At 45.9% G+C, this 19,661-nt stretch overlaps 2 protein-coding genes across 18 annotated transcripts in view; one reads left to right on the top strand and one right to left on the bottom strand.

Moving 5' to 3' along the window:
* Positions 1-10,872, bottom strand: part of SLC27A1 (solute carrier family 27 member 1) — a 23,272-nt gene extending 12,400 nt beyond the window's left edge. Inside the window, exons 1-4 of one of the 7 annotated variants that reach the window (XM_039514527.1) lie at positions 10,392-10,872; positions 7,422-7,589; positions 2,874-3,268; positions 1,332-1,493 (exon numbers count right to left, since the gene is read on the bottom strand). In XM_039514527.1, the coding sequence (XP_039370461.1) occupies positions 1,332-1,493; positions 2,874-3,268; positions 7,422-7,589; positions 10,392-10,429 (763 nt within the window). In that variant the 5' untranslated portion in view covers positions 10,430-10,872. Of the gene's footprint in view, positions 1-1,331; positions 1,494-2,873; positions 3,269-7,421; positions 7,590-8,356; positions 8,378-8,756; positions 10,249-10,391 lie in introns of those variants that run through there. The other 6 variants (XM_039514530.1, XM_039514529.1, XM_039514533.1 and 3 more) reach the window with 6 other exon arrangements.
* NXNL1 (nucleoredoxin like 1) lies at positions 10,541-19,661 on the top strand. Of its 11 annotated transcripts, none has more exons than XM_039514536.1 (5): positions 10,560-10,593; positions 11,991-12,127; positions 12,912-13,201; positions 15,611-16,680; positions 18,624-19,661. In XM_039514536.1, exons 4-5 carry the CDS (start codon positions 16,355-16,357, stop codon positions 18,919-18,921), a joined length of 624 nt encoding a protein of 207 aa, XP_039370470.1. In that variant the 5' UTR covers positions 10,560-10,593; positions 11,991-12,127; positions 12,912-13,201; positions 15,611-16,354; the 3' UTR covers positions 18,922-19,661. The 11 variants fall into 11 exon arrangements, with proteins under 11 accessions (XP_039370476.1, XP_039370479.1, XP_039370478.1 ...); XM_039514537.1 differs by lacking the exon at positions 10,560-10,593 and adding an exon at positions 15,309-15,361 and having other exon boundaries at positions 11,964-12,127; positions 15,834-16,680; XM_039514538.1 differs by lacking the exon at positions 10,560-10,593 and adding an exon at positions 15,250-15,361 and having other exon boundaries at positions 11,964-12,127; positions 15,834-16,680.

Genomic DNA, 19,661 nt, shown 5'->3' with positions numbered 1-19,661 from the left:
GAGCAGTCCAGGCAAACAACGCATGTTACAACAAAGCTTAAACTTGTTCTTCATAATAATTTAAAAAACAATACTAGCTGAGTATTTAATTCTAAAAACAGCAAAAAATACCCACCTCCCTTTCCATTTCTTATAAGGAGACTTGAAGTTTAAATCTCAGTGCAAGAGATATGCTTGCTTTGATCTGCTTAGCTCTTGGAAGTCCAGGCTGCTGGCCCTGTGCTGCCCAGGGTCCCTAGGGACAGCTCTGTCCGCCATTAGGGAATTTTTTCCAGAGAACCCCCTGTAACATTTCATGAACCCCAGTTTGGGAACCACTGTCCTACAGTAACAGTTACTAAAATGGGAGGACACACTCACCAACAGTGTTACTCATCTCACAGGTGTAATATAGCCTATTTCTGATTCTATTAAACACGAAACACTACTATCTAACCAGTTCCCTTCCTTTCTTTTCTCCTCTTCTCCACAAGTAAAATAAAAAAATAGAGAGGGGTGAGGTCATTAGTAATGAAACCAAACCACACAGCCTACATATTCGGGGAAAATTGAGGGAATTGCTATAAACAGGAAAACCCTTCTTCACCTTTCCTAAATACGAGCAGGCTACTCATCTGGTTTCTCTTGGGCGGGCGGGCGGGTGGGCACACACACACACACACCCCCCAAGTCCTTCCTCTTTCATCTGGTACCAGTAATAGCGATTGGAGTTGAGGGTCATGGGCAACAGCACTCTCCTTCCCTCAGTTAGTAAGATATATCCATTCCCTAAACCAGGGATAGGCAACCTGCGGCATGCGAGCTGATTTTCAGTGGCACTCACACTGCCTGGGTCCTGGCCACCGGTCCGGGGGCTCTGCATTTTAATTTAATTTTAAAGGAAGCTTCTTAAACATTTTAAAATCCTTATTTACTTTACATACAACAATAGTTTGGTTATATATTATAGACTTATAGAAAGAGACCTTCTAAAAATGTTAAAATGTAGTACCGGCACATGAAACCTTAAATTAGAGCAAATAAATGAAGACTCGGCACAACACTTCTGAAAGGTTGCTGACCCCTGCTCTAAACCTAGGAAACCTTAGGAAGCCAATGAACTCCAGTGACAGATATTCACCCGGAATATATAGCAGTTAGGATGCTGCCTTTTGCTAACTTTTAGCCTCACTTTTCTCTTTTATACAAGGTGGTTCAAAGTTGGGTTAGGATTACTCTCTCCTTCACTGCTTGCTTAGTTGCCCATTCAGTCATTACCATGTCCCAAAAGAAGTTCCAGGTTTCACACTTATACATTTATCACAGGAAAATAAGCTCCCTGAGAAACTTACCATCTAAACCTTTGGCTGCAATCTGATCTGGAGGAGATTTTGATGCAGTACTCAGAAGAGGATCAAGGTATTTAGTCTCCACAGGGACAGAGTCTGGGTTAAAATCTCCAGAGCAGAACTTCACCATGTTCTTGCCCAGCATCCCATTCACTTCAGATATTGCTGCAAAACACAACTACCTCGGTTACAACAAGCATAACACTCTGGGCCACAACAACAACATTGCCAATACTGACTTATTCTTTCTTTGCATCTAATAAGACATCTGCAATGCCAAGACCAGAAAAGCCAGAGACTTACTTGGATAGGTATCTCAATATTTCAGTAATGCTCAAATTATCATGACCTTGGTATCCTAGATCCAACATGATACCTTACAGCAAATTTAGGCAAATTTATTTTTTTTGTCCATTTTTGTCGCATGAGCTGCAGCTCAGCAATCTAGAAGGATTTCAAAGCCAGTGGTTCAAAGACACATTCAGAATCCCCAGATTAGATATGTTAATAAACTGTGGAAGAAAGTTTAGTTCAACAGCAATATAATGCACCATGTCCAATATAAAGAACAGTGTCCAGTCCATACACTTAAACTCATTGTGTAGAGCAGTGGTTCTCAAATGAATTTTTGCTGTGACTGCATGTGCAGCCACTGCAAATTCACAATGACTGCAGTTTTTGACAGTTAAAATTATACTAGTGATACTCTAATCATGTGGTTATTTGGAAGTGTCACATAAATAAAATAATAAATCTTTTTAATGTAAAGAGTACGTACTATTAATACCACAAAAGTTACACAGTTATTATGAAGTATGTCAAAGTATTTTTAAAAAAAGTTTCTTGCTGCATGCCCCCAAAAGTCATGGAGGCCGCATACGAAGTCCTTGGTGCTGCACTTGAGAATCACTGGCGTAGAGGACACACAATGTGAAGTTAATCAGAGATTATAAAAACACAACAGGATAGGAAATGAATACACCTAACATTACAGATAACCTTCCTTTTCTCTCTGTGCACAGATGCAGAACTCCTGGCGTGCGGAGTTTCTAATCCTCTTTACAACTCCAAGGCGACCGCACCTAACTAATGAACTCAGTTCTGGGCAATTCAATACCAGGAAGACACTGACATAAGAGCAGAAGTAATATTTGTAGCTACCCACAATTAGGGTGACCAGATAGCAACTGTGAAAAAAAGGGACAGGGGGTGGGGGATAATAGGTGCCTATATAAGAAAAAGTCCAAAAAAAACCCCAGACAGTCCCTTTAAAAACGGGACATCTGGTCACCCTATCCACAATACTACTCTTATCCATCATGTTACAGACTTCTCCCCCTTTAGTAACTGATCAGCAGTGACTCAGTTCTCCCATTCTGTTCCCAGTGAAACCCAAATGAGGGAGGAAAGGAACCTTTCTAGGAAACATGCCCTAAGTCCTTATTCAGAACTACTACTAACTTCAGTGACAGCTTGCCTCAATCAGGACTAAGAAAGAACTTCAGGAGTTAGTCCTTAATGTGTGCCAACTCTCAGGTGTCTCACCTGCAGCCAGCTCTCCTCCAAAGATCACAGCCTTTGCCCCTGAGGTTGTCACACAGTAAACCAAAGAATCCAGACGCAAATTGAAGTTAATGAGAGCTGCCTCAATACCAACTTTTGCCATCCCAAGCCAGAGGCCCACGAACTCAGGACGGCTCTCCATGAAGATGGCAATGACATCACCCAGACGGAACCCCTGCTGGTAGAAGAAGTTAGCTACGGCATTGGAATACTCATCCAGCTGCCGGAATGTCCATTTCTCATCATTGGCCTCATAGATCAGAGCCACTTTGTCAGGGTGTCTGCGGACAACATCGTGGAAGATCTTTGGAATAGTGTTTTTGGTTCGCTGATGCTTTCGCAACTCATACTTGACTCGTATCAGCACCGAGAGGCCACTGCAGCAAGGAGAGGAAAGTCATAATTCCAACAGAAAGTACAACTCTGGAATGAACTCATGGTTTAACATACAGTCTGATATATTTTGACTCATGCTTCTACACTGTTGTATGCAGCTTGAAAATTTCACTCACTCACCGGGAAGGGGGGGGGGGATTTGTCCCTGAAGAGTTGGGAGCCCCAATCTATTAATTTCTGCAGAATCTAAGGTTTATTGTTAAATAAAGCAAGTTTTTTTCTAGTCCTTATAGTCCAGCACTTACAAATGTGACCCAGTGCACTGCCATGTTCCTACAGTTTCTGGGCCTCTGCTGCCCCCTGCAACTTCAAAGTGAAAGTGAATAGACTCTAATCAGAGAGACAAGGTGGGAGAAGTAATATCTTTTACTGGACCAACTTCTTTGGTGAGAGAGACAAGCTTTCAAGCTTACACAGCTCTTCCTCAGGTCTGGGAAACATACTCAGAGTGTCATAGCTAAACACAAGGTGGAACAGTTTGTTTAGCATACGGAGTTAACACACTTCAAGGGACCTTTAAAGGTGAAGTGGCCAGCTAACACCTTTCCAGTCATAGAGGGGAAGGGGTGGGGGGAATTAGTGGATTATAGATTGTTGTAATAAATCATAAATCCTGTGTGTCTATTGAGTCCAGGATTTTTGGTGTCTAGCAGAGTAAAAATTTCAGTTCTCAGGCTCCTCTTTTGTAGGTGTTGTGCAGGTTTCCTTTGAGGATGAGGACTGAGAGATCAGTGCACAAAATGCCCCAATAACAACTATGTGGGTGAAATGAGACAATCACTACACTCTGGAATGAACTCTCACAGAAAAATTATAAAAGACAAACACCATATCATCTATAGGAGAACACTTTTCACAAAGCGATCACTCTATATCTGACCTCTCAGTCTTCATCTAGCGATGGCAAAAATCTAGTGAGCCATGAAATATCCCTACAAAATTAGAAGGATGCATAACAGCACAAAATAAAAATCTCTATTGGTTACAGCTGATGGGAACATATTATATATTTATGCACCAGTTTTATTTGGCCTCAAGCCCCAAGACTTCTTAGGTCTGATTTTTGTCTATTTCTCTTTGTTATGCTGGACGCCAGTAAAGTGGGAGATTTTTATCAGGATAAACACTGAGGCTGTGTCTACACTACAGACCTTACAGCTGCACCACTACAGCTGCACCGCTGCAAGGTCTCCCACATAGCCACTTTTTGACAGCGGGGGAGAGCTCTCCTGCCAGTATAATTAAACCAACCCCAATGAGCGGCCTCCTGCCGACATAGCACTGTCCACAGAAGCACTTTTGTCAGCGTAACTTATGTCAGTCAGGGGTGTGTTTTTTCACACCCCTCACCAACAAAAGTTTTGCTGACAAAAGTGCTAGTGTAGACAAAGCCTGAGTTCATAATGGGACTCTAAAGTTTCTCTCAGAGATGCCTCCGGATCCTAAGGCCAGTCTTCCATAAAGAAAGAAAAACACACATTCCACAGAGGAGTCTGACTCATAGGCTATTGGCCTGAGCCAGCTAAAGCAGTGTTCTCTAATTGGAAGTCTGGACCACTGCTGTCCCACACAGAACAATGATTGCTGGCTATATTTCTGTTATGTTGAAGAGACAGAGAGCATCACAGCCAGCCTCTTTACATACTTAGATACACACAGACCCCCCACACACATAATCCACAGCAAATTTAATTTGAATACCTTAACCAAATTAAAAAAAAAAGACGTTGACAGAAGACATGGATGAGACTATATTACAGATCCTTATTTTAAGGATTTCATTTAGGGGGACTGGAAAACGGGGAGCTTGCTTGCTTTCTCAACAAGGAAATAATTTCAAATACATTTTGTTTTAGAACAACGCTTGCCTGCCAGAACATGCTTTGCAATGTCCTAGTATTATGTTATAAGCTCAGTAATTTGCAGATCCTGTTGGAACACATAAAAGTATTTCCATAATTCCATAAAGAAAGTTTAAAAACAAAACCACAGCTTGGACATGTATCATTAACTCTGAGCTTTAACAGAACAGAGGCAGACGTCCCATGTAGAAAAGCCATACAATTGTGATTGGGGACGTTGTTTCTAGTCAGAGAAAAACCTCCAGTGTATTGCTCTTCATATGCATCTTCTTACCATTCAAACCCCTAAACTGTTCCAGGAATGATGGTGAGAGATGGTCTCTTGATGCTGCCAAATGAAGACTGTGGGGGAGGGCAGGGCAGGCTCCAGGCACCAGCATCCCAAGCAGGTGCTTGGGGCGGCAATCTGCAAGGGGTGGCAGTTCCTGTGTTTTTGCCCCCAAGCAGCACGCCGAATTGCTGCCGCTGACGGCAAGGGCAGTTAGGGGGCACGCGCGTTTCCGCGGCGGCGGCAATTCGGTGGCAGCTTCTGTCTTCAGCTGCCGCGGAAATGCGCGAGTCGCACTAAGGGCGCACGGACTGCCCCGGCCTTCTGCAGCGGCAATTAGGCGCTGCTTGGGGCAGCAAAAACACTAGAGCTGGCCCTGGGGGAGGGAGAGGATAAAACAATAGTCTACAAATAACTAGAGGAAGCAAACACTAAAGGTGGGGAGGGAAGAGATTGTTTAGGATTTATGAGGGAGCATAACTAGAAGTTAATGGATAAAATGAACAGAGGGAAAATTTAGGCTGAGTAACTGAAAATCCACAGACTGTGAAATCTACTAGACCCTGAAATAGTCTCACAAGGAAAGGAGTGGTCTTTTCTGATTTCTCTAGTTTCTATTACATCGGTTATGGGGCAGGAATTCATTTCCTAAAATCTAACTCTAGATTCTTCACACTTATATTGTTCTGTTTCTGTTGAAGACACTCACGGTCTGTCTCAATTTGTAATTTCTCAATAGCCAGAGAATTAAATATGCTAAAACACACTACCATAGCAACTACACCCAAATAAGAATACCCACCTGGACCCTACTTTCCTAAAGGGGAGGAAGGTGGTGGCTGTATTTTCTCTATCATCAAATAGGAAATAGTTGTGCAACAGGAGTTTGCAAGAAGCCCCAAAAAGTTGAAAGGTTATTTATTACCAGCACTGTAAAAGCCTTATATCCCCATGACTGTCAACAGCAGGAACCCTGGTCAGCAAAGCCATAGGATGGGGGATGGGGTTGTTTTAAAAACAAGCTGCAGACATTTTGTGAGACTGAGCTGGCCTTTCATGATGACCCTATACTGAGCTGTGCCAGAGACAGAACAGAAGAGCCTTTTCACTTGTTAGCTACCCTTTTCACATTCTGAAGGGGCTTTATTCTCTCTATTTATTTTTTGCCATTATTCCTCACTTGCCATGCAATCAGGAGGAAACAGTCCTTCAAAGTCCAGTGACAGCCACAGTAAAGCTAGGCAGTCTCTGGTGATCACAAGAGCCCTAAATCCTTTAGAACAAAGGAGTTCCCTCACAGACGCCCAAGAGAAACAGAACTAAGTGAGACACTAATTACAGAGTCTCTGGCTGCCCCAGGAGGTAGGGGAGAGACTAGAGACTGATGTCTGAATCACAAATTATTTTTTAAAATCTATACACTTAAACTTGACTGGCTGTCCCTTAAACTTTAGCAGGAACAAGATACTTTGCTTCTGTAACACTTTCCACACACTTTAACAAATGTTTTACAAACTTCTTGTTACATTTCACAATCAGAACATTTCCTTAATGCAAGTCCTCATTCTGAGCCATTCAACTTATCTGTGTTCCTAGATAAACTAAGAAGTGAGCTGTAGCTCACGAAAGCTCATGCTTAAATAAATTTGTTAGTCTTTAAGGTGCCACAAGTACTCCTGTTTTTTTTGCGGATACAGACTAACACGGCTGCTACTCTGAAACTAGATAAACTAAATCTTTCAAGCCATAATTCACTTCCCCTCACATAAAGAACAGACAATAAACAGAAAACACTCTTAACAGCAAATTAAACCTTGAAACATTCAAGCTTAATGACACAAAACCAATTTATTATAAGTTCTTACTCCAAGCACCTTTCCAAACATTTCAGGAAAAGAGTTGAAATATATACAGATTTATTGTTAGTAGTGAAAAGGTTATTTTATGGAAACACAAAACCAACACATTACAGAATAAGATGAAGGCCCACAAAGCAACACTTACAAGAGATCCCTCAGAGCCGTCTTAAAGATGATACGGAGAAACCTCCATCCTCCACTGCCAATGTAAATGCCCAGTGTGGCTGCCAGACTCCATGACCAGGGCACACCAAAAAAACGCATAAGCCCAAGTGAGCCCAGGGAAGCAGTGCAAACCCCAATCATGTGCATTCTAGAAAGAGAGAGAAGTTTAAATATGATCACTGCCAGACTCAACCCAGACCCCCTAACTGACCACAAACAAAAATGCAGAGATACATCCTAAAAACCAGATGCACAGAGCCATCACATTGTTCACGGGACTCTCATTTATAAATGAGCTTAGTGACTGACAGTGAAAGTGGCAAGATAACTGGGAACATGAGTCTTCCATTATTTCTCACAAATTTCTGGACTATGCAAGTGTTTAGATTCACAAGTTCTTTCTGGATGGCTGACATGCAAAACCCCAACTGACATTTAGCCACAGGCCAAAATTATTACAACCCAAAACAGCTTTGAAATAGCAGTTTTACAAACTAAATGAGGACATTTTGATACAGAATCTGGATTTAATTATATTTATTTCAATTACCAAAAGACAAAAATCATTCACCAAACAAAACATTTGCTATGTGTCTAAAACTTGGTAAAAGTGGATGACAATTAGTCAATGAATTTGAGATGGCATTGGTGTTCCTATCATCTTATGATGAAGGAGTCTCAGAAACGTGTCTATCTTAGTGTTTTATATTGCCACCCACTACCACAGTAACTGAGCACCTTTCATGTGAAGTCAATAGCAACAGCAAAATCCCTATTAGACTCCATGGAATCGCTCGCACTTCTCCCTTCTCAAGGTAAAAACTCTGCTTGAGGTAGGATTTTTTTGTGTTTTTTTAGATTTTATGTATTTCCACTATATATTGATGGCAAGGGTTTACGTAAGAATGGCCATACTGGGTCAGACCAATGGTCCATCTAGCCCAGTATCCTATCTTCCGACAGTGGCCAATGCCAGGTGCTTCAGTGTGGATGAACAGAACAGGCAATCATCAAGTGATCGATCTATTGAATAGAAAGCAGTATCAGAGTTGCAAGTGTCCTCCTTATAGTGAAAAAGCACTAGGAACTTTTGTAGTACCATGAATAGGAAAAAAAAATCCCATTGTAGCACCCATTCCATCCCCCAGTGCAATGAGGAGCAGGGAGGTGCATTAGTTCCAACTGGGGGTGGGAGAGCGGGGGGAATAAGGGAAAGTTTCCAGCATCTACATGGGGCAGAGTAAGAGGGACATGTGAGAAAAATCCTCTCCATTGCCAATGGGAAATATCATCCAGACATCACATGGCTGCTTACACCATTCCAGGATGCTTCTTGCCCATCATAGGCACTGGGATAATCCCTAGTATGGTCCTCTCCTCACAGGTACCCGTCACTGCCCTAGACCGTTCAGGCATCTTACCACCCTCCCCTAGACACCACATGGGCTCTCTCAGACTTCACATACAGAAACTATGCCTCCCAACTCTCCCCACCTTCACCACTGTGTCACCCCCTTCAGGTTATACCCCCCCTCCCCAGGGGGTATGTCAGCACCCCTCAGACCTCACACACCTCTAGACACCATGCCAGCCCTACTGCTTCACAATCTCAAACCCCATCCATGCACCCCCTACAGTATGTCAGAACCCTCCCACACCTCTCCTCCCCTCCCTAGGATCATGACAGTTGGATTACTGAACCTACCCCCATACTCCATTCCCTAGGGACCATGCCAAACCCCAACCCTCAAACTCAAACCCCTCCAGCCTCACAGAGGCCACCCAGGGGCACCATATGCAGCCCCACAGAGCCAGCCCTACAGGAACTGACCCTACTCCCTGACCTCTACCCCCCGTACTGTATCAACTACAGTACCCAGCCCTCTGACATGTACCCACTGTCCCTAGGTCAGCCCTACAACCTCTACCCCCAGCCCTGTACCAGACCTACAACCTCTATCCCCAACCCTGTGCCTGCCCCCCAACATCTACCCACTGCCCCTGGGGTCAGCCCTACAACCTCTACCTGCTGCCCCTGGGGTCAGCCCTACAACCTCTATCCCCAGCCCTGTACCAGCCCTACAACCTCTACCTGCTGCCCCTGGGGTCAGCCCTACAACCTATATCCCCAGCCCTGTACCAGCCCTACAACCTCTACCTGCTGCCCCTGGGGTCAGCCCTACAACCTCTATCCCCAGCCCTGTGCCAGCCCCCTGACGTCTACCCGCTGCCCCTGGGGTCAGCCCTACAACCTCTACCTGCTGCCACTGGGGTCAGCCCTACAACCTGTATCCCCAGCCCTGTGCCTGCCCCCCGACATCTACCCGCTGCCCCTGGGGTCAGCCCTACAACCTCTATCCCCAGCCCTGTACCAGCCCCCCGACATCTACCCGCTGCTCCTGGGGTCAGCCCTACAACCTCTATCCCCAACCCTGTACCAGCCCTACAACCTCTATCCCTAGCCCTGTGCCAGCCCCCCCAACATCTACCTGCTGCCCTGGGGTCAGCCCTACAACCTCTATCCCCAACCCTGTACCAGCCCTACAACCTCTATCCCCAACCCTGTGCCTGCCCCCCAACATCTACCCACTGCCCCTGGGGTCAGCCCTACAACCTCTATCCCCAACCCTGTGCCTACCCCCCGACATCTACCAGCTGCCCCTGGGGTCAGCCCTACAACCTCTACCTGCTACCCCTGGGGTCAGCCCTACAACCTCTATCCCCAACCCTGTACCTGCCCCCTGACATCTACCCGCTGCCCCTGGGGTCAGCCCTACAACCTCTATCCCCAGCCCTGTACCAGCCCTACAACCTCTATCCCTAGCCCTGTGCCAGCCCTACAACCTCTACCTGCTGCCCCTGGGGTCAGCCCTACAACCTCTATCCCCAGCCCTGTGCCTGCCCCCTGACATCTACCCGCTGCCCCCAACCCGGGGGACACGGCGCTCACCCGAACCTTTCCCGAGCTCCGACTCGGTACCTTGTCATGCTCCAGCGGCTTCTACCCCCGCGCTAGCCTAGGCCCCTCCCCGGAAACGGCCCGAACTCCGCTCGCAGGGGGCGGGCCCGAGCGGCGCACAGGCTCTAGACGATCATAGAGAGGAAGAAGCAGGGAGCTCCGGGACCGGAGAGAAAGAGGAGCAGCACGCGCCGTGGGGAGGGGGATAGAGCGGCTGGAGGGGAAAACAGAGAGACGGGGGGGTATAGAGCGGCTGGAAGGAGGAGCATAGAGAGCTTGGGGCGGGGATAGAAGGGCTGGGGGAAGGAACGTAGAGAGCTGGGGGAGATAGAGGGGCCGGAAGAAGGGGCATAGAGAGCTGGGGCGGGGATAGAAGCGCTGGGGGCGGAACATAGAGAGCTGGGAGAGATGGAGGGGCCGGAAGGAGGAGCATAGAGAGCTGGAAAGGGGATAGAAGGGCTGAGGGGAGGAACGTAGAGAGCTGGGGGAGATAGAGGGGCCGGAAGGAGGGGCATAGAGAGCTGGGGGAGATGGAGGCAGGGGCGGCTCTAGGCACCAGCAAAACAAGCTGGTGCCTAGGGCGGCCAAATCTAGGGGGCGTCCCCTGCCGCCGAGGGGGGGCGGCAGGCTGGGCCGGCGGACCTGCCGCAGTCATGCCTGCGGGAGGTCCACCGGAGCCCCGGGATGACCGGACCTGCGGAGGGGGCGCTCGTCCCGCGGCTCGGCTGGACCTCCCGCAGGCATGACTGCGGCAGCTCAAGTGGAGCTGCCGCGTCCGCGAACCCTCCGCAGCCGCGGGGGGTCCAGCCGAGCCACGCGGGACCAGCTGACCCTCCGCAGTCATGCCCGCGGGAGGTCCGCGGCTCCGGGGCGCCTCCCGCGCATGACTGCTTGGGGCGGCCAAAACGCTAGAGCCGCCCCTGGATGGAGGGGCCGGAAGGAGGAGCATAGAGAGCTGGGAAGGGGATAGAAGCGCTAGGGGCGGAACATAGAGCACTGAGGAAGATAGAGGGGCCGGAAGGAGGAGCATAGAGAGCTGGGAAGGGGATAGAAGGGCTGGGGGCGGAACATAGAGAGCTGGGGAAGATAGAGGGGCCGGAAGGAGGAGCATAGAGAGCTGGGAAGGGGATAGAAGGGCTGGGGCAGGAACATAGAGAACTGGGGAAGATAGAGGGGCCGGAAGGAGGCGCATAGAGAGCTGGGGCAGGGATAGAAGGGCTGAGGGGAGGAACGTAGAGAGCTGGGGGAGATAGAGGGGCCGGAAGGAGGCGCATAGAGAGCTGGGGAAGATAGAGGGGCCGGAAGGAGGGGCATAGAGAGCTGGGGGAGATGGAGGGGCAATGGGAGCTGTGGGTGCGGTGCTTGCAGGAGCAGCATGCAGAACGAGACCCCGAGGGCCTGCGGTGGCCATTTTGGGGATCGAGGGACTGGAAGGAGGAGCATAGAGAACCAGGGGAGGGGCTATAGGGAGGAGCATAGAGAGGGGGGAGAGGGACTGGAAGGAGGAGCATAGAGAACTTGGGGGGCGGGGCTGGAGGGAGGATCATACAAGGGCGAGCTGGGGTAGCATTTTTGGTTTTCCTGGGTCAGGCCTTTCTGCTGGAAATAGCGCTTGATCCAGACACAGACAGCAGTGACCCTTCCCCTCGGCCCAGCTCTACAGGCCCATGTATGTGCCTGGCAGGGCCCCAAGCTAGTGTGAAGCGGAGGTGCATCATGCAGTTCTGGTGGGCGCCCCGCACTGGTGATGCACATATTAAACAATGGGACCGTTTCCAAAAGTAACTGAAATAATCCAGAACAGAGTTACAGCTGGGGAAACAAAAAAGCTTAAAACATTTTGTGGGCTGTGTATTTGTGGTCAGTTTAGGTGTTCCCCTTATCAGATTCCCCCAGAGCTACCCTGATTCCCTTTCATTCTCAAACACAAAATATATGACTATGCAGAGTTCATAGGACCAGATTCTGATATCAAAATGGCATAAATCAAGAGTAATTCCATTTAAATTAGGAGCAAAGAGTCTTGTGGCATCGTATAGACTATGAAACGCTACCCACGAAAGCTCATGCTCCAAAACGTCTGTTAGTCTATAAGGTGCCACAAGGCTCTTTGCTGCTTTTACAGATCCAGACTAACACAGCTACCCTTCTGACATTTAAATTAGCAACTTTACTTCTTAGTTACACAGATATAACTGCATTCAGAATCTGGTCTGTGGGATATTTCCTTTTTGTTTGTTTAAAAATGGGGTGTAATGTTCATACACTATTGCAGGGGCAGTGGGTATCACATATTAAAGTAACAGGACTCTGGGAGTAATTGTAGATTATATATCAGTTGCATCTGAGCATATCTTTGCACCCATAGTTAGTGTGTGAGGTATGTTTAAATGTTAGGGTAAACGATTTGCTTGCAGTTTCTTGGGCCCAAATGGATTTGATATTTTATTTATGGTGATTGCATGAACATTGATATAATATAGTTTACTCTGGTGAATTGTTTTGTTACAGAACTCAAAAGAAATTCATATACATATACACACACATACATTATAACCCAAATATATTAACAGCATTATATGCAACAGACTGGAAATTGAAAAAGGCTGAGGGACAAATCCACTAAGGTTGTAGAATGAAGTCACTGAGGCACTAGTGTCTAAAACACAGAAAACAAGTTACCACAAGAAGCAGAGTGATATCATTAAGATGTAACTCACTGTCATTACATCCTATGCGACATCATAAAAGCTATGATATTGGAGAGCTGTCCCTGAACCTGGCGCTGTTGTCAGTATGTGGTATGTACTTCTTTTAATATCTAATAAATATGAATTATATCAATTAATTGACTGGCAATTAATTGCAGTTAACTAAAAAAAAACTAATCACAATAAAAAATTAATTGCAATTAATCACAGTTTTAATTGCACTTAAAAATAGAATACCAATTGAAATTATTAAATATTTTGGATGTTTTTCTATATTTTCAAATATATTGATTTCAATTCCAACACAGAATACAGTGTATAGTGCTCACTTTATATTTTTATTACAAATATTTGCACTGTGAAAATAATAAAATAAATAGTATTTTTCAATTCACTCAAACAAGTACTGTAGTACAATCTCTTTATCGTGAAAGTGCAACTTAGGCCTTGGCTACACTGGCGCTTTACAGCGCTGCAACTTTCTTGCTCAGGGGTGTGAAAAAACACACCCCTGAGCGCAGCAAGTTACAGCGCTGTAAAGTGCCAGTGTAAACACTGCCCCAGCACTGGGAGCGCGGCTCCCAGCGCTGTAAGCTAATCCCCACGGGGAGGTGAAGTACCTGCAGCGCTGGGAGAGCTCTCTCCCAGCGCTGGTGCGGCGACTACACTCACACTTCAAAGCGCTGCCGCGGGAGCGCTCCCGCGGCAGCGCTGTTCAGCTGCAAGTGTAGCCATACCCTTACAAATGTAGATTTTTTTGTTGTTACATAAATGCACTCAAAAACAAACAATGTGAAACTTTAGAGCCTAGAAGTCCACTCAGTCCTACTTCTTGTTCAGCCAATCGCTAAGACAACAAGTTTGTTTACATTTACGGGAGATACTGCTGCCAGCTTCTTATTTACAATGTCACCCAAAAGTGAAAACAGGTGTTTGCATGGCCCTTTTGTAGCCAGCTTTGCAAGGTATTTACATGCCAGATATGCTAAACATTTGTATGCCCCTTCATGCTTTGGCCACCATTCTGGAGAGCATGCTTCCATGCTGATGACGCTTGTTTAAAAAATAATGCATTAATTAAATTTGCGACTGAACAACTTGGGGGAGAATTGTATGACTCTTGTTCTGTTTTACCTGCATTTGCCATATGTTTCATATTATAGGAGTCTCTGATGATGTCCCAGCATGTTGTTTGTTTTAAGTCACTTTCGCGGCAGATTTGACAAAATGCAAAGAAGGTACCAATGTGAGATTTCTAGAGATGGCTACAGCACTCAACCCAAGATTTAAGAATCTGGAGTGCCTTCCAAAAGCTGAGAGGGACCAGATGTGGAGCATGCTTTCAGAAGTCTTAAAAGAGCAACACTCCAATGCAGAAACTACAGAACCCGAACCACCAAAAAAGAAAATCAACCTTCTGCTGGTATCTGACTCAGATGATGAAAATGAACATGTGTCGACCTGCACAGCTTTGGATTGTTATTGAGCAGAATCCATCATCAGCATGGACGCATGTCCTCTGGAATGGTGGTTGAAGCATGAAGGGACATACGAATTTTTAGCACATCTGGTATGTAAATATCTTGCAATGCCAGCTGTAACAGTGCCATATGAACGCCTGTTCTCACTTTCAGGTGACACTGTAAACAAGAAGTGGGCAGAATTGTCTTCTGCAGATGTAAACACACTTGTTTGTCTGAGCGATTGGCTGAACAAGAAGTAGGACTGAGTGAACTTATAGGCTTTAAAGTTTGACATTGTTTTATTTCGAATGCAGTTATTTTTTGTGCATAATTCTACATTTGTAAGTTCAACTTTTCATGATAAAGAGATTGAACTATAGTACTTGTATTAAGTGAATTTAAAAATACTATTTCTTATTTTTACAGTGCAAATATAATAAATAAAGTGAGCACTGTACACTTTGTATTCTGTGTTGAAATTGAAGTATATTTGAAAATGTGGAAAACATCAAAAAATTTAAATAAATGGTATTCTATTATTGTTTAACAGCACGATTAATTGCAATTAATTTTTTAATCACTTGACAGCCCTAACTATATGTATTAAACAGTATTTGAAAATCAGTTATTTTTATTGTCAAGTCCTGAGTCTAGGGTTCTTTGTTTTCCTGCCAGAGCAACTGATATTAAACACTTAAAACAAACATTTCTCTGCATTGGCACCTCTACTTTAGGTGTTTGTGATCTCAGTAGCAAGAGAAACTACTCTGAGCTCAAGATTTTGCAAGTGAGTATAAAACACAGATTTTCTAATATTTTATTTTATGAGGTATTAAACTCCATATATCTTTGACATACGCTTATCATATAGCACTGAACACGGCTGGCGCTTACCTATTGTATACAACACTGAATAAACTTATCAGGCTAGTATGTTATTGATTTGAGATCTTAAAATGGTTTTTCATGTCAACACTAATTCCTCTTCAAAGATCATGAGCATAATGGACCCAAACTCTTTTTTCTCTTTTTAAAGAGCAATTTTTCTGTTCTCTTGAGGAGAGTTTATATGAAAATACAATTGATGGAAATCAGATTCACATCATCATCCTTGTAAGATGCATCTCACAGTCACACCATGAAAGCATGTTTTGTGTTAAAGCAATGCACAGGGTTGTCACTGAATATCTATTTAAGAATATCCTCAGTGGCATACCAGAGATTGTAAAGACACTCTCCTTCTCTCCTGCTTCGTTTAGCAACAACCATCCCCCCACCCTGCTTTCCTACCAGGGAATTGTTACAGCTTGTACCAATGACAGATCCTGGTGCATTTCTGTGATCGTTTAACACCTGCTCAGAATGGCCCCACAGGAGCCAGGTCAACAGTTTAAGAAGATTAAAGGAGTCTTTGCAGAGTTTGATGTGTCAGATACTATTAATAGGGAGATGAAGCACAACAGGAAGACTATTGGATTTACTGTAAACCCGGGCAGAGCCTGAGCAGCAGCAGGACTGGTGCATTTTCTGACAGCATTGGGAAGAGAACAGTATGTAGAAGGAATGATCTTATTGACAAACTCCTGGAGGCAAACAAACTTCATGAGGGGACACAACAGGGTGGCGGTTCCCTGAAGAGGCTGTGCAATCTTTCCTCACACTGAACTCCCAGACACAGGGATGGAATCCTGTCTTCATTGCAAAAGAGCCTCAAATTGATCAGTTGTAATTACTTATTAACTACCCTTTTATCAGTCTGATCTCCTAGGCTTAGCTAGCCATGGTTTCCCTTTTTACTGGGAAGATCCTGATTACAAACAACAAGGACTGTGATGAAGTGGACACTGAGCGTGAACTTAGCCAGAGACTGGATAACAAAGTGATGCTGCTGTATTTTGGATCTGGTGAATGCCCTCGATGCCAGGAGTTTTCACCTGTCCTCAAAGATTTCTTTGTGAGACTCGCTGATGAATTTTATGTGGAAAGGGCTTCCCAGCTGGTCCTGGTGTACGTGTCTCAGGATGAGACAGAGGAGAAGCAAGAAAAGTTCCTGAAGACCATGCCAAAAAGGTGGCTGTTCTTACCCTTTCAGGATGAGTTCAAAAGGTAAGATCTTAATAAACCAACAAGACAGATAATTTAATCTAATCAGACACAGATAACAATTCACAACTGACACACAGGTGATAACAGCATTTTGCACTTATCTAGCACTCTTTATCTGCAGAAGGAGTTGGATCCCCATTATTATAAATGGAGAAACTGAAACTCAGCAAGGGGAAGTGAGTTATCCAAGGCCACACAGAGAATCAAAGGGGCATAGCCAGAATTAGAAATCAGGAGCTCTGACTCCCAGTCCCAAGATCACTCTACTAGACCCAGCTGGCCGTAGGTTGAGGTTTCAGACTCATGGTAGCACATGTATTTTAAAAGTGTGTGGTGGGTTATTATTGGCAGTCTTTGTGAAAGGAGTGAGTTTTAAGGATGGTTTGAACAAAGAAAGAAGACCATCTGACGCAGAACAGTGGGGAGAGATTCCAGTTGTATGAGAAGGAAAATAATACAAAGTGGGTGTAATGAGGAGGGAGGCTTTGGAGAAATATAGCCAGCAGGAATAAATAAAGCTGGATCAGCATCAGTGCAGTTTGTCTACAACAAACTCTTCTCTGTGAGAGGCAGTGTTGTCCAGAGGACTTTTTTTTCCCCCCAATTAACTATTTATTTTAAAATAATTACAACCCAATCCCTCCCGATCACGGTGCCATCACTCTTGGATCCTCTGTTAAGTACAGGATCCTTAAACGTGGGGGTAGTTGGATTCCTGGCAGCAGAGTACCTTGACTCTATTCTTATCTCTGCCACTTACTTTCTATGTGGTCTTCGGCAAGTTTTTCACTCCTCCTGCCAGTTTGTTGCTTTGCAAAGTGGAGATAATGCTCATTGTTACCTGGGTGAAGTGAGCTAGGTATGTACAGGGAGCTAGATAAGTACAAAGTGTTTTGTTATAGTTGTTTTTAAGCAGTTTTTTTATATATTCCTAAGGAGTCAGAGCCATAAAGGCTCATCTAGTGCTGTTGATTTCCAGACCCTCAAAGCTTTGTTACAATTGGTGTTTTCTGGCAAACTGGATACTGAGTGTTTTGTGTTCTTTTATAGTGCCTGTTTATTTCTTGCTCTTAAAGGATCCAACAGAGAGATTGTCCCACCGGGCTGCTTGTGAGACACTAGAAAACACGTAAAGCAAAAGGGAAACATGCACCAAAATACTGTACCCACATTAGTGGCAGAATAAACAGCAATGTAAATAGTAATGACTTCGAATGCTCCCTGCCCATTTGACAATAAAGCTGAGCATGTTACAGTTTCAATGCTTCTTACGAATTGTAACTAGTTAGTTCCTACATCCCTCTGTGAGGTAGGTCAATGATATTAGTTCTATTTGCTGGCACAGAGAGGGGAAGTGACCTGCCCAAATCTGTATACAGGGTCATTATGAGAAGTAGGACAAGAAACAGGGGCAGTTCTATGTATTTTGCTGCCCCAAGCACAGCAGTCAGGCAGCTTTTGGCAGAGCGCCTGCGGGAGGTCCCATGGTCCCATGCCTTCGGCATACCCGTCGCCGAATTGCCGCCAAAACCGTGGGACCAGCAGACCTCCCGCAGGCATGCCACCGAAGGCAGCCTGACTGCCACCCTCATGGTGACCGGCAGGCCATCCTCTGTGGCTTGCCGCCCCAGGCACACGCTTGGAGCGCTGGTGCCCTGACAAGAAAGCAGGATTTCTAGCTCACTTCCAGTTCATAGACAACTCCCATGCTGCCCTTAGGGGTCAGGAGTGTTTTCCTTTCCAGAGAAGATACTGTACACATCATGCAATTAATCACCTAAAAAGGGGGTTTGGATACTCACCCCACAATGCGGCAGCAGGAGGGGCGGCAGCAGCATGGGTATCCCCATCATTCTTCCCAGCAGAGTGGGGGTGTCTTCAGTGCCTTGCCCATGGACCTCTGGGCTTTGTGATTTAAGGTTTCTTCCCTTGTTGATTTCTAGGGAGCTGGAGTTGAGGTTTGCTGTGTCCGACACACCTGTAGTGGTGGTGCTGAAGCCAAGCGGGGAGGTGATTGCTGGGAACGCTGTGGAGGAGATCAGGTGCTTGGGCACTGCTTGTTTCAGGAACTGGCAAGAGGCCGCTGAGCTGGTTGACAGGAGCTTTCTCTTGGCAGAGGACTTTGATGACTTGGCCAAGAGGAGCATCACCGATCCAATCCGCCGCCTCAAGTACAAGCTGGACAAGAAGACAAGGAAAAAGGAGAGAGAGGAAGTGCTCTGTCCTGATATGGAATTATGAAGTTCCAGCGGTACATACATTTGCTAGGCTTGTGGTTGTCCTGAAACAGGACTCAACTGTTTCCAGACACAAGAGGGTAGCTTTACTGCAGCACAAGTTAGAACAGACATTTGTATCTTCACACGGTCTCAGGGGAACTGGAGGATTCTGAACAGGGAACAACATGTGGCTGGGGAGATGAGACAGCCATGCCAGGATTAAAGATGCAGCCTGAGGAGAGGCATTTCCTTTTCCTCACTGACATCTATTCATATAATAGGTCTGTTTATATTATAATGGGGACATTATTGGACAGAAATGCCCCAGAGAACATTTGCTCCTGTTCTCACACTCTCTTTTCCCCCTTTATTGTCTAGAGAGTTTCTGTTAGCACAAGGGTGGGCAAACTACGGCCCGCGGGACGGTTCCAGCCCCTCAGGGCTTTGCATCCGGCCCGCAAGATTGCCCATTGTGGTGCCACGGGCCCCACACCACTCTGCAGAAGTGGCTGGCACCACTTCCCTCCGGTCCCCGGGTTGGGGGGCAGAGGGCTCCATGCGTTGCCCTTGCCTCCAGGCACTGCCCCCCACAGTTCCCATTGGCCGGGAACGGGGAACCGCGGCCAATGGGAGCTTCGAGAGAGTTACCTGCAGGCGTGGCAAGGGCAGCGCATGCGGAACCCTCCACCCTCCTCTCCCCCAGGGGCCGCAGCACTTCCTGGAGCGATGTGGGGCCGGGGACAAGGCAGGCAGGCAGGGAGC

Source organism: Mauremys reevesii, linkage group 25, assembly GCF_016161935.1.
Source record: "Mauremys reevesii isolate NIE-2019 linkage group 25, ASM1616193v1, whole genome shotgun sequence".
Lineage (NCBI taxonomy): Eukaryota > Metazoa > Chordata > Testudines > Geoemydidae > Mauremys > Mauremys reevesii.
Note: the sequence above shows the minus strand (reverse complement) of the source record. Positions and strands in the feature narration are given on the sequence as shown.